The following is an 18536-nucleotide window of genomic DNA, read 5'->3' on the forward strand; positions in this document are numbered from 1 at the left end:
CTGCAGGGAGAGACCAGCCAGGTGCCCTGGATGCGCGGAGGAAAGGGCACATCTCGGGCTGGGGCAGAGGGCGTGGGAAGACAAGTCTGATTTCAGCTGGTCCAGAGGTGGAGTTGGGTATTGTGGGCGGAGGGGATGGCTTGTGCAAAGGCCCTCAGGTTCTAGAGCACGAGAGCTGATTCGGGTTTAGTGTGTGTGGGGTCAGGTGCACATGGCACCCGAGTCCACCAGCTTGGCCCTCCTGTTTGGGAATAGTTAGGGTCCCAAGCCCACTGAGTGTTTTTCTAGGGAATTTTTCTTCTACACAGTTTTGCCACTAATTTCAGGGGGTCCTGGGCTCTGGAGGAGATCTTGCTCTTGCTTTTTTGCCTAGCCATGCAGTTCTTTGGGATGAATCAGTGCATGGTCTGGACCCTGTTTCTGCTGTGGGACACCTTGCAGCCTGGTCTCATGGTCTGCCCACCTCTGCAGAGTCTGATTGGGGCCCGGCCTTACCTTCTTGTGCCCTCCACGCCAGGGTTCCATTGCATTGTGGCTGGTAAGCTCAGGCATGTCACTGAATCTTACTGGGTCTTATTTTCTTCATCAGGGAAATGGGAAAAACAGTATTCCTCCTTTGCAGGGTATTTGTGACAGTTACCTGAGTTAAGACTTGGGAATTGCAAAGGGCAGAGGTTGGCAAGCTTGGCAAGCTCCCACTTAGTGCTCAGCCTGTTTTTGTGAATAAAGTTTTATTGGCCATGCTCATTCATTTGTGTCTGTCTATGGCTGCTTTCCCAATACAGTGGTGGGTGAGTAGGTGGACAGAGTCCAAAATGCAAACCTGAAATATTTTGCCACCTGGCCTTTGCTGCCCTCTGGCTTAGAGCCTTGCTGGGCATGTGCCTCCACGTTCCCAGTTTCCTCGTCTGTACAGTGGGAACAAAGTGGCAGCCCCCTGTAGGCTGCTGTGGGAGTCTGGTTGGTAGGGTATGCTGAGGACGGGGATGGGCCGAGTGAGGAGGTTTGACTTCTGGGGCCTCCCTGCGGACACGGCCTGAGCAGTGTGGGAGCCAGGTGGTTGAGGGACTTGGGGCCTCTTCTGCATTTCCCCTGAGTGTTCTTTTTTTTTTTTTTTTTAAAGATTTTATTTATTTATATGAGAGAGAGAGTACGAGCAAGGGCAGAGGCAGAGGGAGAAGCAGGCTCCCTGCTGAGCAGGGAGCCCAATGCAGGATCCATCCCAGGACCCCAGGATCATGACCTGAGCCGAAGACAGACGCTTCACCTACTGAGCCCCCAGGTGTCCCTCCCTTGAGTGTTCTGAGCGTGGAAAGCCTAAGTCCCGATGTCAGCTCTCCCCACATCTCAGAGGGAAACGATGAGGCCAGAAGGCGGACCCAATGACAACCTGAGAACCTTGGGCCACATGGGCCTTGTGAGGGTCTGGGGGGGGGGAGGGGTGGACGCACAATGGCACAGCCTCTGATAGTGCTGAGATGGGGAGCGCTTGGCAGCCCCTGGGGCTGCAGTTGTCCTGGGGAATAATGTGTCCTCTGTCCTCCGGGTGCAGCTGCCGTGGGGGCGGGGAGGCAGTGGCCTGGAGCTCCTTCCCGGGCCTCCTCTGCCAGCAGCTGTCCATGGCCTGGAGGACGCCTCGGGCGTGGGCTGGGTTCTGCCTGGGCTGGCCACCAGGCCTGGAGCCTGGGTTTGGGGACAGGCAATCCCAGCCCCCGCTTAGGAGGCACTTACAGTGTGCCAGGCTCTGAGCTGAGCTCTTTGTACACGTTGGCTCATTCCAGCCTCACAGCAGCCTGGGAGGTGGGGATCGTCCCATGGTACAGATGAGGAAGCCGAGGCAGGGAGTGAGTCCCTGACGTGCTTGTGGTCATAGTGCTGGGAGGTGGCCGAGTGGGCTGGGATCTGAACCTGGGGCGTGAGTGCTCCAGAGGCAAGGACTAGGTTTGGTTTTGTTTTGTTTTTTTAACCTCCTCCTCCCCAGGGTGCTCCCGGGAGGGCTTGGGTGCTCAATAAACCTCAACTGGAATGAAAGTGTCGACGCATAGCCCAATGAAGGATTCCCTTGTGTGTTTAACCAGATTTTGAAAACAGCTTTATTACACAAAGAATAACCCTCAAAGAAGGAAAAATACTGGTCCATAAAAAGAAGAAAGTGAAAGCCCCTCCCCCACTGTCCGTAGTTACTTGCGCCTTTCTGGCTTGTTCTCATAATTCTCCCGTTTACAAAACCAGGCCTGCACTCTGTATGATAGTCTGTAACTTGCCGATTCAGACAGAGTGCTGTGAACAGATGTTCACGGAGGGTCCGCTAAGGCCAGGCCTTGGGGGCTGGGACATGGGGGTCTCGGCGCTTGCTCTTGGGGAGTTTGGTTCTGTGGGAGGACGCGGCCAGGTTGGTGGAGCAAGAGAGAGGCAGGTTGTGGGAAGAGGGAAGACCTCACAATTTTGAGGGGAGGTTGTGAAAACTTCCATACAGGAGGACATAAAAGGACCTGACCTCTGTGGAGCGGGGGGCAGGCTGGGCGGGGTCGTCCCCGGCAGGAGGCCCAAGGAGGGCAAAGTCAGGGAGATGGGGTTGGTAGGCAGCCTTGCTTCTGGGATGTGGGGACTGTCGTGATAGATGTCCCGTGTGCCGGGGCCTGAAGCCATGGCTGGAAAGTCGGGGAGCATGGCAGGGCATGCTGGCTGGGGTGTCCCCTGCGCTGATCCCGTGCTCCTCTTCCCTCCACCGCAGGATCGCAGCCTGGCGGGCAAGCTGGAGCCCGTGTCTCCTCCCAGCCCGCCGCACGCCGACCCTGAGCTAGAGCTGGTGCCTCCGCGGCTCTCTAAGGAGGAGCTGATCCAGAACATGGACCGGGTGGACCGCGAGATCACCATGGTGGAGCAGCAGATCTCCAAGCTGAAGAAGAAGCAGGTGCTGGCGGGCGGGGGCGCCAGAGAAGAGAACATGGGGGAATAGCAGTGAACGTGTGACGGGCCTGCCCACGTGCCGGCTCGTGTTCCTGCCCTGACGTCCCCCGGGCCAGAGCGCTGTTCTGGGTGGTGCGCTGGCATCCACAGAGCTTTCTGCGGTCGTGGGAATGTCCCAGGTCTGCGCTGTCCCCAAAGGTAGCCGTAGCCACGCGTGACACGCGCCTGGTGCGGTGCGGAGCTGAACTTCGAGCTTAGTGTGACTTGGATTAAATGGCACCTGTGTGCTTGGATAAGCCTCAAGTGGCTGTTGTACCAGCCCCACCGGGTGCGGGCCGAGGCCAGGATTCACAGCCAGGCTGTCAGGGTTCTGATTTCGTTGCTACCACTCCCCAGTGATGTGGGGAAGGCAGTTCCCTCTCTGTGCTTCCCGCTGCTCGTCCACCATGTGGCGGAACATGCCACCTGCCTCTGGCCACGGCCCTGGAACCTGAATGGGTGGGGCCTCCCCCTCTGCCTCAGAACAGTCCCCTCCCTCAGCCTCGGTTTCCTTTCTGTAAACGGGAATGGACGTGACAGCCCGTCGTAGGGTTGTGAGGACAGAACGGGGTCGTGTGGTAAAAACAGATCTTTTTGGTAACCGTGGAGACCAAAGAAAAGTTAACGTAGAGATTTGTGATATTAATTTTATAGTTTAATTTTTAAGTTCAATTGACATAAAATTAATCGATGATCTGCCTTTTCCCAGATCCTCTCAGGCTTCCCTTTGGCGTCTTCAGGTCTCTGCTCAGACACCCCCTCCACAGTGGGGCCCTCCTGGCCTTCATAGGCGCCCTCAGCCCCAGCCACCCTCTATCCTGGGGCCGGCAAATCCAGCCAAATCCGGCTTGATGCCTGTGTTTGTAAATAAAGTTTTATTGGCACACAGTCACGTTCGCACGTGTTATCTGTGGCTGCTTTCTAGGTACAGTGGCAGAGCTGAGTGGTCACATCAGGCACCGGGTGGCTGGCAGAGCCTTAAGGCATCTACTCTTGGGGCTGTCCCTGTTCCGTCCCCGCACCCCTCTGGATGGCATCACCATTTGAATGCCTGGTTACATCGGCTTCTCTCACAATGAGAGCGTAAAAGCAGGGTCCTTGTCTGCCCGCTCACTGCCGTGCTCCTCACGGTGCTGGCGCATAGTAGGTGCTCGGCTCAACAGAAACTGTTGATTGAGTCCGTGTGACGCTGTCCTGACCCTGAGGAGCATCTGGGTTGCCCCTGGGGGAAGCAGGGTCACACTTGGTCCTCTCTAGGTAAGGAAGTATGGGTTCCAGGTCGCGTCAAGGGCCACCCTGGCTACCATGGGCAGTGGGCCCAGCAGCTTTGGAAGGAGGCCCAGGTTGCTGATTGATTCTAAGAGGGCATCGGGGCTGTTGCTCACATGGAAGAGCCGGGACTCGGGGGTGGTCCAACAGCTGGGCTGGTCACTGAGGTGTAGCCGGCTGTCCCTGACCTGGGGGACAAGAGGTGGGTTTCCAAGATGGGGACTCAGGCCTCCTGAATGAGGGCCGGGCCCTGGTTGGGGTCAGGCAGCATTTCCAAGGTCAGGGAGGGAGTACTTTTGTTCCTCCAGGCCTGGCTCTGGGATAGGGCTGTAGCCACAGGTCATGTGCATACTTATGACCGTGGCTGGAAGCCAGGTGGCCCAGAGCAGCCCTTGATCGATTTTTTTTTTTAATTCCACGATGGCATTTTTTTTTTTTGAACTAAAATTCACAAAACATAAAATTACTCATTTTAAGGTGGACAATTCAGTGTCATTTAATACATTTGTAAGGTTGGACAGTTATCCCATGTATCTAGTTTTAGGACATTTTCATCTCCCCTGAAGGAGACTCTGTACCCATGAGCTGTCATGCCCCCTTCTCCCCTCTCCCACAGGCCACCAATCTGCGTTTCTGTCCTTACGGATTTACCTATTCTGGATATTTCATAGAAGTGGAATCCTAGAACACATCACCTTTGGTGTCTGGCTTCTTTCACTCGGTGAAAGGTTCATCCATGTTGTAGTAGGTGTCAATGCATCCTTCCTTTTGTTCTTGTTTTGTTTTTTTTTTTTAAATAATCTCTATGCCCAGCATGTGGCTCGAACTCATGCTCCACCGACCAAGCCAGCGGGAGCCCCTTCTTTCCCTTTTAAGGCTGAATAACACCCGCTGTGTGGATGGACCACATTCTGTGTACGCTGATGGACATTTGGGTTGCTTCCAGCTTTTGACTGTCGTGAACAGAGCTGCCGTGAACGCTGCGTTCAGGTTTTTGCTTGAGAGTCTGTTTTCGGTCCCTTTGGCTCGTACCTGGGAGTGGAGCTGCCGGGTTGTCTGGTAACCCCGTGTGTGATGTTTTGAGGAGCCCCAGACTGTCCTCCAGGGCAGCCGAGCACAGGGCTCCCGGTTCCCTCCCGGCCTCACCGACGCACCTTGTTTTCCGTGCTTCTGTTTCCTTCTAGTCGCCCTGGCGGGTAGAGGTGGGATCTCACTATGGTTTTGGTTTGCTTCTGGTAGCCAGTGTCTATCAAGCTTAGTGTAGCAGCACATTTTGTCATCTTCTAGAGAGGTTCAGTGACTTGCCCAAGGCCACAGAGCTGGTGAGGGACAGAGTGAGGTTCAAATCTGGCCCTGGCGGAGTTGTGCATTGCCAGGGTCTCTGTGCGTCTCAGGTGGTATTTCTCCTTGGTGCCTCAGGGAGGGCCACCTTCAGAAATCGGAGAGAATCTCCTTCCTGGCTGTGTGCTTCTTCCACTTCTTGGCTTCGTTTTTTTTTGCACTCTTTTGGGGGCTGATTTCCATGTTTCGCCAGATGCTGGCCGCCCTTCTGGAAGCTGCCTCCAGGGGTCACTGTGGGACTGAGGCAGCTTGGCTCTACCAGCCAGGCCTGGGTGCCGGCAGAAGCCAGGGCTGGATTTTCTGGCTCCTTCTGCCTTGCTCATCTTGGCCGATTGCTTTGCTCCATGGTCCATGGTTGTGGGTAGGCTGTGCATTATGAGCAGAAAATGGTGTTCTGTTCTCACTCTGGATGCCCTCTCAGATTGCACACAGCCGGGCATTGGCCTTCTGTGTGACCTTGGACCGGTGTCTTAAGCTGTCTGGTCTTGACTTTCCCTTTCTGGAAGAAAGCGGACAGCAGCATGAAGGGATGTCCTCTGGTGTTTGGCGGAGGAGGGTCCAGCACGAAGAGCACCAGGCGGATGAGGAGGAGGAGGTGCTTGCTTGGTGCTGCGTGCATTGCCTGCCTCCACACATTTAACCCCGGACCTGCTCTCCACGGTGGAGACTTTCATTATCCCTAGTTTCCAGATGAGGAAAGTGAAGCTCAGAGAAATTTAGCCATTTCCCACTTAGAGAGCAAGGAAGTACTTGAACTAGGGTTGGGCTGCAGAGTCCACAGTCTCCCCTGATGGAGATGGTCCTGGTAACGAGGAGGAGGAGGATAGCCACTGGCTTTCAGTGAGCCCCCAGCCGCACTGTACATGCAGCAACTTATCCGGGATGCACGGTGATAAGCCCCGTTTTACAGACCAGGAAACGGCCACACGGCTCGGCAGCTTGCTTTCGCTCACCTAGCTCGTAAGTGGCCAGAGTGGGATTCGAACCCAGGAAGGCTGGCCGCACTGCCGAGAGCCTGCAGCGGGCTCTTCCCCGCCCAGCAGAGGCCCCTCCAGGGCTCGGGGTCCCCTGGTGACTCAGAGGAAATGGTTAGCAGCCTGACTTCCTGTGCGAGTCCACTGGGCCTGCTGGGCTGCGCAGGGCCGCCCCTCCACCATGGGGGTGCTGCCTCCCGTCTTCCGCCCGCCCGGGTGCTCACCGCCGCACTCTCCCCCTTCCCACAGCAACAGCTGGAGGAGGAGGCCGCCAAGCCCCCAGAGCCTGAGAAGCCTGTGTCGCCGCCGCCCATCGAGTCAAAGCATCGCAGCCTGGTGCAGATCATCTACGACGAGAACCGGGTATGCCCCATCCCGGCCTGCGGGGCCCTCGCTCCCTGTTCCCCGCACTGGCCCTGGGCTGGCTGCCAGGTGGGATGCAGGTGTCGCCGGGAAGGCCCGGCTTTCTCCCTGGGCCTCAGCATTCCCATCTGAGAAATGGGGACCTCTTTGATCTCCCATGTGTGCACAGCCCTGGGTTTGGGAGCGGGGGGCAGGAAGGGGCAGCCCATCTTGGTGTGGCTGTGGCTGTTCTCAGGCGGGCTGATGGGTGGGGACTGTGGCTGGCCTGGGGGATGCAGGGGGCAGTGTAGGCATCAAGTTGTAGGAGAGCCTCGGGCCGGTTGATTGGGAGGTCGGGGTGGGAAGGATTGGGTGATCGGTTTGGCGCCAGAAAAATTCCTATAATGCAGAAGAGGGTATTGTTATTATTATAACTATTATTATTAACAGTAACAGCAAACCTTAATTGAACAGCTGCTTTTCAGGTGATGGGCCAGGTTCTTTACATAGCAGTCCCGGGAGGGTAGGTGCAGTAATTGTTTCCATTTAACACAGTGAGAAACTGAGGCCCAGAGAGGTTAGGTGACTTGTCCAAAGCCACACAGCTAGAAAGTGGTGGACCTGGGACTTGAACTTGTGGGCTGTCAGGTCCTAGATCATGAGCACTGGCCTCTGCTGCCATATAGCCCTGGAAGGGGCTTTGGCATTTCTGAACACAGGGTCTCTAGCAGGCTGTGGGGGCTCTTAGAGATCTAGGAGGGCAGCTGCTGGCTGATTGGAGGGGGCTCAGTTTTGGAGGAGTGACTTACAGGACCAGAGCAGAGTGTCTCTCAGGGGCTGCAAGCCCCTGAGAGCTCAGCTTCCATGATTTATAGTGGACTCTTTGCAGATGTGCTCAGGGCCTTTGGATGTGAGTCCCCTCCCTTATTTGACAGATGAGGAAACATCTGTCCCCACAGAGGGACTGTTCTTGTCTGAGGTCACACAGTGAAGCGTGACGGATGGGGGACCTCTTCTCCTGCCTTGTCTCCTCTGGCCCCCCCCGCCTGCCCGGGGGTCCTGGCCATCCTTCCCAGCAGTCTCTGCTGTAGGACCTGCCCCTGGCTGCTGGAGCAGTGCTCAGAGTCCAGCTGGGGCTGGGGGTACTGGGGCCTGGTAGCTTCTGGAGCCTGTGGCTGTAGCTCTGGACAGGGAACTACTGGATCAGTTGGTTTGGCAATGCATCCACCTCTTGAGGTGGCATTAGATGCGGCGTGAGACTGAGCCTGCTGGGGGCCTAGATTTGCGGGCCGGTCACCCTCCCATACCCTGGCCCCCACCCCAAGTAACACTAACAACGATCCTGACAATACAAGAGTGACAGGTCACATATGCTTTAGCCAGATGCCCTGGGTTCACATCCCGTCTTCACCACTCTCTGGCTCTGTGACCTTGCGCCACTTACTTGAACCTCCCCGTGACTACGTGCAGAGCGATGATAAGTATAGCACCTCCCTCGCGCAGTGGCGTGGGAATGAAGTGAGTTTATCGTGGAGCACCCTCAGAACAATGCCCAGCACCGAGCAAGTGCTAGCTGGTGCCGTGACTGTTGCCAGAGCTCTTTTCTGGTTATTGCTTACGTGGTACGTGATTTCACGTAATTCTCCCCCGACTTGTATGAAACAGGCGCTGTTATTCCCTTCATTTTACTCATAAAGAAACCGAGGCTCAGGGAGGGAAGATGAGCTGCCTGAGATTGCACAGCAAGTGAGCCTTGAGCTGGGAACTGGAGCTAGGGTTGAGCTGACTCCAGGAGCCTGTGGTGGAGGGGACCAGGGCAGGGCTCCCAGGTGTCACCCCAGACAGCCCCTCTGCCTACCCTCCCTGATCTTTGGGTGAGAGAGCAGGCATGCTTCCCTCCAGCAGCCATGGAAGCAGATTGGTGGCTTTTGCTCAGGATGTCACCACAGTGCCGTTGGTCCTTGTCAGGCACTCCGCCTATTGGGGGCTGGCAGACTGCAGCAGGCTGCAGCCCCCAGCCCTCCCCAGCCAGGTGGACTCGAAGGCCAGGCCTTTGGTGCCCCCTGTGGGAAGCTTGCTCCTCTTCCCAGCCCTGCGACTGGCCTGCTTTTCCCTGGGGTTTGTCCGTCAGGTCTCACCAGGTTTTCCCCAAAGAGCCGTGGCTGTAGAGCGGATCGGTCTTTGGCTCTTTGGCCTCAGCACTCCCCTTCCCCCAAGAGCAGTGAAGATACCCCCTCCCAGTTCTTACCCAGGATGGTCTCCCTGCCAGAATTCCCGCCTCCTTCCGTCCAGATTTTCTGCAGCTTCTGTGTGAGTGGGCAGGTGGGGGGAGGAGGAGGGGGCTTGGATTCCAGGCCAGCCTACGCCCGGATGAGCTGGGTGGTTTATTTTAGTCTCAGGTCTTTGGTTGCTCTGGGTCCCGGCCATGTTCTTGAAGTCACAGGGTTGATGTGGCTGAGATGGCTGGAAGAAGGGCTTTGTAAACTGTAAAGTACTATACCAGGAAGGGTCCAGTAAGTCAAGACTCTCGGATACAATAGACAGAAACTCAGCTCGCACTGGTTGAGGCTGAAGAGGGGTTATTGAATCTTATAATGAGAGTTGGTGTTGCTTCAGGTGTGGGTGGATCCAGGCACCCAAATGAAGATGTTTGGGAGCTCTCTTTCCACATCCCCGCTCTCTTCGTGCCGGTGTCATTCTTAGGCAGGGATCCCCAGCGCATGGAAAAGCTGCTGCCATCTCGGCCCACCCACCTCCCAGGGCAGATAGGAAACAGTCCTGGGATTGGTGCTCACTGGCTGGCTGGAGTCCTGTGCTCATTTCTTAGCCAGTCCCAGGCCCTCGGAGGGTGGGGAGGTCCGACTCCACTGATTGGTCAGGGCTGGGTCTCAGGCCCACCCCGGAGACTGGGCTGCTGTCCTCAGACCCCCACCCTGGGCACTAGATAGAGGGAGGGGGATTCTCCCAAGAGGAGAGGAGCCTGGCCACGCACATGCAGCCTGTACCCCCAGCCCTGGGCTGGTGGTCACCACGTTGGAGTCCCAGAGTGCTGGCATTGCCCTGTGTGCCCCAGCTCCACAGGCTGGGGGCTTCGAGCCCATTTCCTTGGATTTCATTCCGATGGTGTCCTGATGGTGTAGGAGTAGTGGGGTTAGGTTAAACTGAAGCTCTGGTCATTTCCCCGAGACCTCATAGCTAGTGAGTGGCGGGTTAGGACTCAAGAGCAGGCCTCTGCCGGGTAAGTTCAGGTTCCTTGGGGGCATGACAGTCATCCTCTTCATTCATTCATTCGTTTATTCACCCATTCAGCAGCCGTGTGACTGACCACTGTTCCAGGCAGTGGGGGACAGCAGTGACCTTGGCCCACTCGCACTGATTCTCTGTCAGGGGAGACATAATCACACCCACAAGTCACTACACGGGCTCACCGTTGATCCAAGGATTTTACCCCTCATTGTGCCTCAGTTTCCCTTTTACTCTGATTAACCCTCACTCTGCCCCAGCCTCCCTGGTATTTGTGCTTCCTACCTCAGGAGCTTTGCACTGGCTGTGTCCTCTGCCTTGAGCTCCTTTTCCCCGCTGGGCTCACTTACTTGCTCCTTCAGCTCTTTGCTCTAATGTCCCCTTTCCAGCAAGGCCTGTTTTGATCCTCCATTTAATCCTGAAAACACTTCAAGGGACGTTTCTCCTCTTCCTGGCTTTAATTTTCTCTTTGCCCTTGTTCCCACTCCACTGGACATGATTCACATTTTATTGTTTATTCTCTTTATTGTAAACAGAAGTTCTGTGAGAGCAGGGATCTTTGTGTCTGTTTCCCGGCTCTATCCCCAGCCCCTGGAATGGTGCTTGGCACATAGTAGGTACTCAGTAAACATTTCTTGAATAAATGAAGCATGGCAGAGGGGAGGGGAGACTCTTTCCTCTGGAAGAGTCCTCTGGTTTTGGGGGTGCTGGGATTGGTCCCTGGCCCCGGTGGAGGTTAGCATGGAGGGCTGTCCCTCCATGGGGCTGAACCTCAGGGCCTGGAGGTTGGGTGGGCAGGAAGCCCCTCAGCTGCCTTTGGCAGAAGCAGCCAGAACTTACCTCCCCTTGGGGGATCAATAGGATTAAATTTTAATCCTCCTTCCTTCCCTGCTGGTTCCTCTGAGAGGTGGATGACAAGGGTCTGTCTCTAAATGCCTTGCCGGCTGGAAAACGCAGCTTCCCTGCCAGGCAGGGCCTGTCTGGCTTTTCTGCATATTGGACTCTGGCTCATTATCCATTCGGGGCTCATGGATGAGGTGCCCAGCACGCGCAGCGGGAGCCAGCTGAGCAAGGCTTTTCCTGCCTCCCAGGAGCTGCCTATGTGGGCGGGGCAGGGCAGGTGCACACAGATGGGAGAACAGGAGGCAGGGTTCTGCAGGGCTCCTGGGGGCAGGAATTGGGGGGGCGGTGGTGGGCCAGGATTGGGGAAAGCTTCTTGGAAGCAGTGGGTGGGCCGTCACCCCTGAGGAGGAGGATATTCTGGTGGGGAGGGGTCCCAGCGCAGGCAAGGGCTCTGAGAAGGGCAGGGTCTCATTCGATCTTCAAAGGGAGTATGTGAGGGGCGGGAGGTGGAGGCCTCGTGGGTCTAGGAGCGTGCTTGGACTTCAGAGTGTGGCTAAAACAAACACATGCGGCACCCCTGCAGGCTGACGTAGTTGGTGCTGATTCTGCAGGGATCCTGGGTAGTGGGCATTTGAGGTAGACTTCCTGGGGGAGGCAGGACTTGGGCTAGGTCTGCAAACATGGGCGCTGTTGGGACAAACTGGAAGGGTATTTCCAGTGCAGAGGACTACCAGGCGGTGAGGGGGCTGCGTTTATGGGGGCAGAGCATATCCACGCACACGCATGTGCACGTATGTCTGAGCGGGCCTGTGGGTGACTGCACGTGTGTGAATGCACGTGTGTGCGTGTCAGCCCATGTGGGGCACACCTGTGGTTCTTTGTGCAGTGCTGAGTGATGAGGGAATCAGAGAGTAAGACCCACGTCGTCTTTTGTCTTAACATTTCGAGCATATAATGAGTAAGGATTTTGTTTTGTTTTTGTTTTTTTAAAGATTATTTGAGAGAGAGTGAGGGCGCACGCACGTTGGTGGGGAGGGGCAGAGGGAGAGAGAATCTTCAGTAGACTCCACGCTCAGCATGGAGCCTGATTCGGGGCTCGATCTCATGACCCTGAGACCATGACCTGAACTGAAACCAAGAGTCGGACGCTTAACCGACTGAGCCACCCAGGCGCCCCTAGTAAGGTTTTCATATAACATGGTTAGCGCCTGGCTGGTTCGGTCAGCAAAGCGTTTGACTCATGATTTTGGAGTCATGAGTTCAAGCCCCATGATGGGCATGGAGCCTACTTAAGTAAATTAATAAAAAGAAATATGGAATGTGATTAGGGCACATTAGCAGGACAAGATGACTAACACCGTCACGAATAATACTAATAGTAGTATTAGTAGCTGAGACGATGAAGCGTTTTGTAGAGCATTTTGGGGGTGCAGGCACCCCAATGCCCAGCTTCAGACTTCCCGGCCCACCCTGAGCTGTGATTCGGAGCTTTAGGCCAGTGGCTCTGGTCCAGTCCTGCAGCCCCGGGCTCCCCTTCGGCCTCCGTGACTGGCCATCTCAACTACTCCTGGGGTCCAGGGTTCCTCCAGATTTCATCTTCTGCACATAGCGCATGTTGGCCTGATGAATTTGTTAACGTGAATTCTGCCTTCCACATGTACCTCCCTCATCACACACCCCAGGGAAGCTCTGGGCTGTGTCTTCAGGCCCCATGTGCAGATGAGCACGCTGAACTGGGGTCCCTGCTTTCCTGAATTACTGCGGTACTTGGCGGGTGGACACCGTGTGGAGGGGAGGGTGCCGTGGCCTGGAATGGGATGCTGGGGTCTCGGGCTTTCTGGGTAGGTGGGTACATACATGGGTGCTGCCCCCCCCTTTCTGCAGACGGAGAGGTTGAGGCCTGGAGCTCAGGCCAGAGTAGGCAGCTGAGGAGCTAGAATGGGGGATCAGTGGTGGGGGGCCGGCCAGGGGGCCCGCCAGGGTGAGGGTTTGGAACCCTAGCCCAAGAAGAGAGGGGGGTGTGTGTGTGTGTTTGGGGAGGGGATACGTATGTGTAACTGGACAGCTGTGCTCGTGTATGCAGATACATGTGAGTATCTGCTAGCTTTTTGGGGGCACGTGTGCACTTAATGCACCACACATGTGTGTTGATGTGTGTGTGCGTGTGGACCTGTTGATGGCGACGTGTATCTGTGTGTCTCTGACTTGTGTGCGTGCCTGGAGCACGTGGTAGTCCTGCATCTGTACGGCCACGCACATGTGTACGTGTGTCTGAGCGGGCCTGCGGGTGGCTGTGCACGTGTGTGAATGCACGTGCGTATGTGCCAGCATGTGGGGCACACCTGTGGTTATTTGTGCACTTACACGCCCATGCATCTGTAGGCACGCTCGTTAGCTGTGTGACACGTGCGGATGTGTATGCGGATTGGCGTGCTTGGGCACAAATGTGGTTGTTCGTGTTTATACTTCGTGGGTGTGCATGTGTCCACTCGGGCCCACACGTGGACCTGGGCACACCTGGTGCCTGTGTATGTGAATGCGGGGGTGTGTGTGAGTCAGCTCGTGTAGCACGCACGTGTAGATGTTTGTGCCTTCATAGATGTAGGCATGGTCCTGCGGGTCCACGGGGCTTGTGTGCACCTATGTGTGCAGGTGACCGTGGGGTTTCATGGCCCAGGCACAGCCCCCAGGCTCTCTGGCCACTGGGAGGTCTGGCCGCCTGGACCACAGGGTCCCCTGCAGGAATGCAGTCTCTTGAGTGAGACCCCAACCCTCCCCCCCAGCGCCTGGTGAGAGTCCCCGCTCCTCCCTTCCTGTTGGCATGAGCTCCTGGGGTTGCCCTCTGGGAGCTGAGCCTGGCACCCTCTGGCAGTAGCCTCCCAAAGGCCAGGCACGGTGGGGGCCCCCTGGACCCTCTGAGTTTGGCTTTGGTTCTCCAGGTGGCAAGAAGCCATCAGCTGAGGGGGCGGGAGGGAGTATCAGGTGCAGGGCTGAATCTGTGGCCCATGCCTGTGTTCCCAGCCATGCTCCTTGGTGGGGGGAGGGAGGGGGGGAGAGGGGATGCCCTCCATTTGAAGGGGGATGTTAAGAGGGAAGTGGCAACATGCCCATCACTTTGTTCCTTGCAGAACGTCCTTGTAAGAGTCCTGGGGGGTTAGTAGCCGGGGTGAGTGTGGCCATCGTGCAGATGGGGAGACCGAGGCCCAGATAGGTGGAGTGGCTTGCTGAGGCTTAGAGCAGAGCTGGCTCCCAGACGTTGGTTGTCCCTGGTGGAGAGACTTGGCGAGAAAGTCCTGCCTGTGTGGGGAAGAGACCCGATAGGCAGGACGCCCCACCAGCTCCCCATGAACTGACAGATTCCTCCCACTCTGCCCCTAGAGGCTGAGCCAGAGCAGTGGGGTGGGGGTGGGGACGAAGCAGGAGCAGCCGTGTGGTGGCATGAGGAGAGGAGGTGCCCCCAGGGAGGCATGAGGAGGTGGGCCTGCTGGGTGCCGTCCTCTAGCTACCACTCGAGCTGCGTCCTTCAGGTAGGCTGCATGACCCAAACCTCAGCTTCCCTGTGTGTAAATGGGCTGATGCTAGAACCTTCTGAATAGGGTTCTTGCAGGCGTCCAAACACATGGGGCATGTGCAGGATGCAGTAGAGGGCCTGGCGCGCGGAGGGCCCCCTGGTGTGAGCCGTGGCCTGGTGCTTACTGTCCACCACAGTAATAGCGATGGCCAGCCCTCGAGCAGCAGCTCCCGTGTGTCAGCTCCTGAGGCCGTGCGCTGGTCACCCGTCCTCTAGAGGAGGAAGCTGAGGCTCGGGGGAGTGGAGGGACTTGCCCAAGGCCACGCAGTTAGTGAGCAGACTTGGATGGGGCCAGCCTTGCTCTGGGGCGCCACGCTGTCCAGCCCTGCCAGTGTGGGGCGTCGTTGGGGTCGTTCCAGGACAGGTATCGGTGGGTAAACTGGGGGGGGGGGGCATCTGAGAAGGTACCAGTGTTGCTGAGGGCTGAGGAGTGGGGCCGGGGGAAGTGTTGGACGCAGAGGCACTGTTTATAGCAGGTGTGTCCTGGCGAGCGGGCTGCTTGGGGCCACCCCGTCTCCTGCGCCCCCTGTGGCTTTGGCAGGTGAGGAAGGGGCCTCCTCCCTGCTCTCTTCTCCAGAGGCTGCAGGAAGCCCCCTCTCTGGGTGCCCGTGTTCCCGAGAGTGATGATGTGGTTGAAGATGGAATCTGCTATGGTTCGTAGGACACAGGCTTCTGGAGCCCCCACCATGGGCCTTGTGCCCAGATCCAAGACCCATGCTTATGCTTACCTGTGTGATTGGCAGTTTCCGGGGGCTTCGCGGCTCCAGCCGTACCCTTCCTGTGTTTGGCATCTCCCTTTTATCTAGATGGGGAGTTCCCACTGACCCTCACAGAACCTCATGAGTGCATAGAACTCCTATTCATCTCTCAAAACCCACCTTATGTATCCCACCTATTACCTTTCTGGAGAGACTTGAGCCCTGCCTCATGCCTTGTGTGTCCACCAAACATACCTTTTCTGCTGCGCATACTTGTCTGCCATCACTGCTCTTGATCAGCTGCTCGTCAGACTCGGGGATATTGCAGGCAGGGGCTGGGCCTCATTCGTTCCGTGTTTTGCCCCAGTGCTCAGTACAGAGTGGGTGCTCAGGAAATGTTAGGGTAGCTGGCTGCCCTGTCCTCTCTCCACCCCATCCCCATTCCTTCAGTTGACTTGGCTCAGGAATTCTCCTGTCTTCAGCCCCACGGGGACACTCACTTGCTTTGCGGTATGCCGGGGCAGGACCGTCCCAAGCCCAGGGGAGGCCCTGCATGGGATCTGGCCCTTGTCTTTCTTCCTTCTTAGAGCCTGGAGATCAGCAGGACTTTTTCCTTACGTCATTTTTCTGTGCCTCAGTTTCATGGTCTGTTAAATGGGGACATGTCTTGTATCTGCCTCACATTGTTTGTGTGATTTAAATATTAATAAGGCATGCTCTGTGTTCGATGCTTGGCCCATAGTAGGTCCTCGGTAAAATGGCAATCGTTATAGTACCCTTTTGCCCCCTGATGTTTTGGCCCCCAGCCACACGCTGAGGCTGCTGGTCTCGGGGTTTTGGCTCTGCACGAAGGGGGCTGAGAGCATGGCTTGTTCTTGGGTGGGCTGGGCCCAGGGCTCTAGGCGGAGCTCGTTCTAGGTGCCAGCTTGAGTCCACCTACATATGTACCCATTGTCTGTCACTAGGGGCTAGGAGAGGGGGAGTGTGTTGGCTTTCGGTACTCCTCCTCCCCGCTGTGACACCAGGAGCCTGGGCCTCGAATTCTCTTGGCAGCCACGCTCCCCAGGACTCTGGGAGCACCCCCTTTTAGTGGGTCTGGATTTAGGGATCATTGATGGTGACTTGCTTGGCCTGTTGTCCCGGCTCCCTGCAGATCCTAGACGGTCTCCCTGAGTTTGGCTGAGTCAGGAGCACCCAGCCTTTCCTGGGGGTGCAGGAGGACTCAGGTCTCCCCCGTGCACGCTGTGGGCACCCCGCTTTCCATCACACATGGTAGCCAGATCCGACAACCACCCTGCAAAAGCCACCTTCCACAGCTCTCTGTCCATCCCCCCACACCGCCCCGCCCCGCTGGCCCTGGGCCATCCCCTGGGCCTCCTGAGAGCAGGCCTTGGTGGTCCCGGGCTGGGGGCGCACGGGGCCTGGTGGAGGCACAATGTCCGCCTTTATGGCCGGGCCCGGAGGTCCAGCCTGCTGCGTTCACAGCCACATGTTCCTGTTTTCCTAATAAGTCCCGCGCTGTGAGTGGGGAGGGAGGCGAGGAGGCTCCCGGGCAGCTCAGGAATAGTCACATGATTGTGAAATACAAGAATCCTAGAAAGGGTATCTCTGAGCGCCTCTGTCTCCCCCCCACCCGCTCCCCTCCCTGGCCGGCGGCACCAGCTCTGAGGTAATTGCAGACACCCAGCCAACTTCCAGGCGAAGGAAGGCATCTTGGGCCTGGCACAGTGGCCTGCTGGCAGGGAGCTGTGCCCGCAGCCCCGAGCCCTGGGGGACGTGGGCTGAGGGTTTGGCGTTGGCGGGGGGTGGCCAGGCCACGGAGAATACCACATGTTTGTTAGAATCGGAACTTGGCGGGCTTGCCAGGGCCGCTGCAGGGCTATTGAGACCCCTCTGTTGGTTTCCAGCTGGGGTGGGCTTGCAGGGGGACCCTGCACCCCCCTGCTCCGGGGCTGAGGGTCGGCGGCTGGGCTGGGCAGCTACCTGCTGTTCCAGAGCCTCTATTTATAATCTGTTCTGGTTTTGTTGTTGTTTTTAATTTCTCCTCCTCTCCGTCACCCTGCAGAAGAAGGCCGAAGCTGCACATCGGATTCTGGAAGGCTTGGGGCCTCAGGTGGAGCTGGTGAGCTGGGGGACAGGGTGGGCAGCTCTGGGCGGGGGTGGCAGGTGGGCGTGGAGGGGAAGGAGGAAGTCGGCTGTTGCCAAGGCTGCCCTGTCCTCTGGAGGAGGCAGGAAATACACCCTTCTGATAAGAGGGCCTGGCCGATAGCGGGCGGGGGGCTGGGCCTGCCGTGCTGGGGCAGGGGGATGGGGAGCAGGGCAGCTGGCCCTCTTGCAGTCAGGACACAGTGGAGGCCAGTGCGGTTGGACTGACTTAGCATGGGAAGCCCATACTCGGGGCCAGATGATCTTTGCTCCTTTAATAGCGGTGTGGACCTACGCGGTTCTCCTAACCTCCCTGTCCCTCAGTTTCCTCATCTTTAAGGTGGGAATAACAACATATATCCCATTGGGTTGTAGCGAGGATTAACCATATTAATTTTTGCAAAGCACGGAACACAGTGCCTGATGGACAGTACGTGCTGAGCGTTCGCGATTCTTCTGCTCCATATTACTGTTGTCAGAGGCTTTTACTGATGGGACGGGGCCGTGTCAGCCGCAGAGCTGGGAAGCAGACCCCAGGCCTCTTCTCTCAGGCACCCTGTCACCATTATGTGTCACCAGAGATCTAAATGGAGGGAACCTGGAAACTCCCGGCTGACGGGAAGCCTCAGCCCCAGGAGAAATGGTCAGAGCCCCACCTGCCCGGGGCCAGTCAGGGTCCCAGCGGGCTGGCTGGTGCAGAGCTCTGGGGCAGTACGTAGGGACGTGCACACACAGGATGGCTGTGAGGGGCCCTGTGCGCCCGGCACATCTGGGGGGTCTGTGCGCGTGCTCCTGCATAATCGAGTCTGATGCATTTGGAGCCTAATTTTAAACTCTGCTCCAGCGTGTGTTTGCTGAGTGGCCTTGAGAAGAGGACTCGGTTTCCTTTTCTGTGAAATGGGAAGACCAGGCTCTTTGGGGGGTGGAGGGACACGGTGCACCGTTCAGGCTCACTCGGTGCCGCCTTGTCCTGTCGTCAGCACTCGGCGGTTGTGAACACTTAGGAGGTTGAGCTGTTGGCCCCTGGAGTTGTTTCCGCGGTGATGGCTGCGCCCCAGCCTGGAGTCCACGTGCTCAGGCCACGGTGAGGCAGGCGCGGCCCCGGGTCCTCCCAGAGGGCAGAGCCAGGCCAGCGGTGGGGGGCTCCTAGGGCTCAGGGGC

General features: G+C 57.2%; 1 protein-coding gene across 8 annotated transcripts in view; it reads left to right on the top strand.

The window, feature by feature from the left end:
* NCOR2 (nuclear receptor corepressor 2) overlaps positions 1 to 18536 on the top strand; it is a 212453-nt gene that overhangs the window by 79053 nt on the left and 114864 nt on the right. For all 8 annotated transcript variants that reach the window (XM_035016825.1, XM_035016826.1, XM_035016829.1 and 5 more), the window contains exons 6-8: positions 2735 to 2914; positions 6783 to 6896; positions 17296 to 17352. In XM_035016825.1, coding sequence (XP_034872716.1) covers positions 2735 to 2914; positions 6783 to 6896; positions 17296 to 17352 — 351 coding nt within the window. The remainder of the gene's footprint in view (positions 1 to 2734; positions 2915 to 6782; positions 6897 to 17295; positions 17353 to 18536) is intronic.

The sequence above is a fragment of the Mirounga leonina genome, unplaced genomic scaffold (assembly GCF_011800145.1).
Source record: "Mirounga leonina isolate KUSES-001 unplaced genomic scaffold, KU_Mleo_1.0 Mir_171, whole genome shotgun sequence".
NCBI lineage: Eukaryota > Metazoa > Chordata > Mammalia > Carnivora > Phocidae > Mirounga > Mirounga leonina.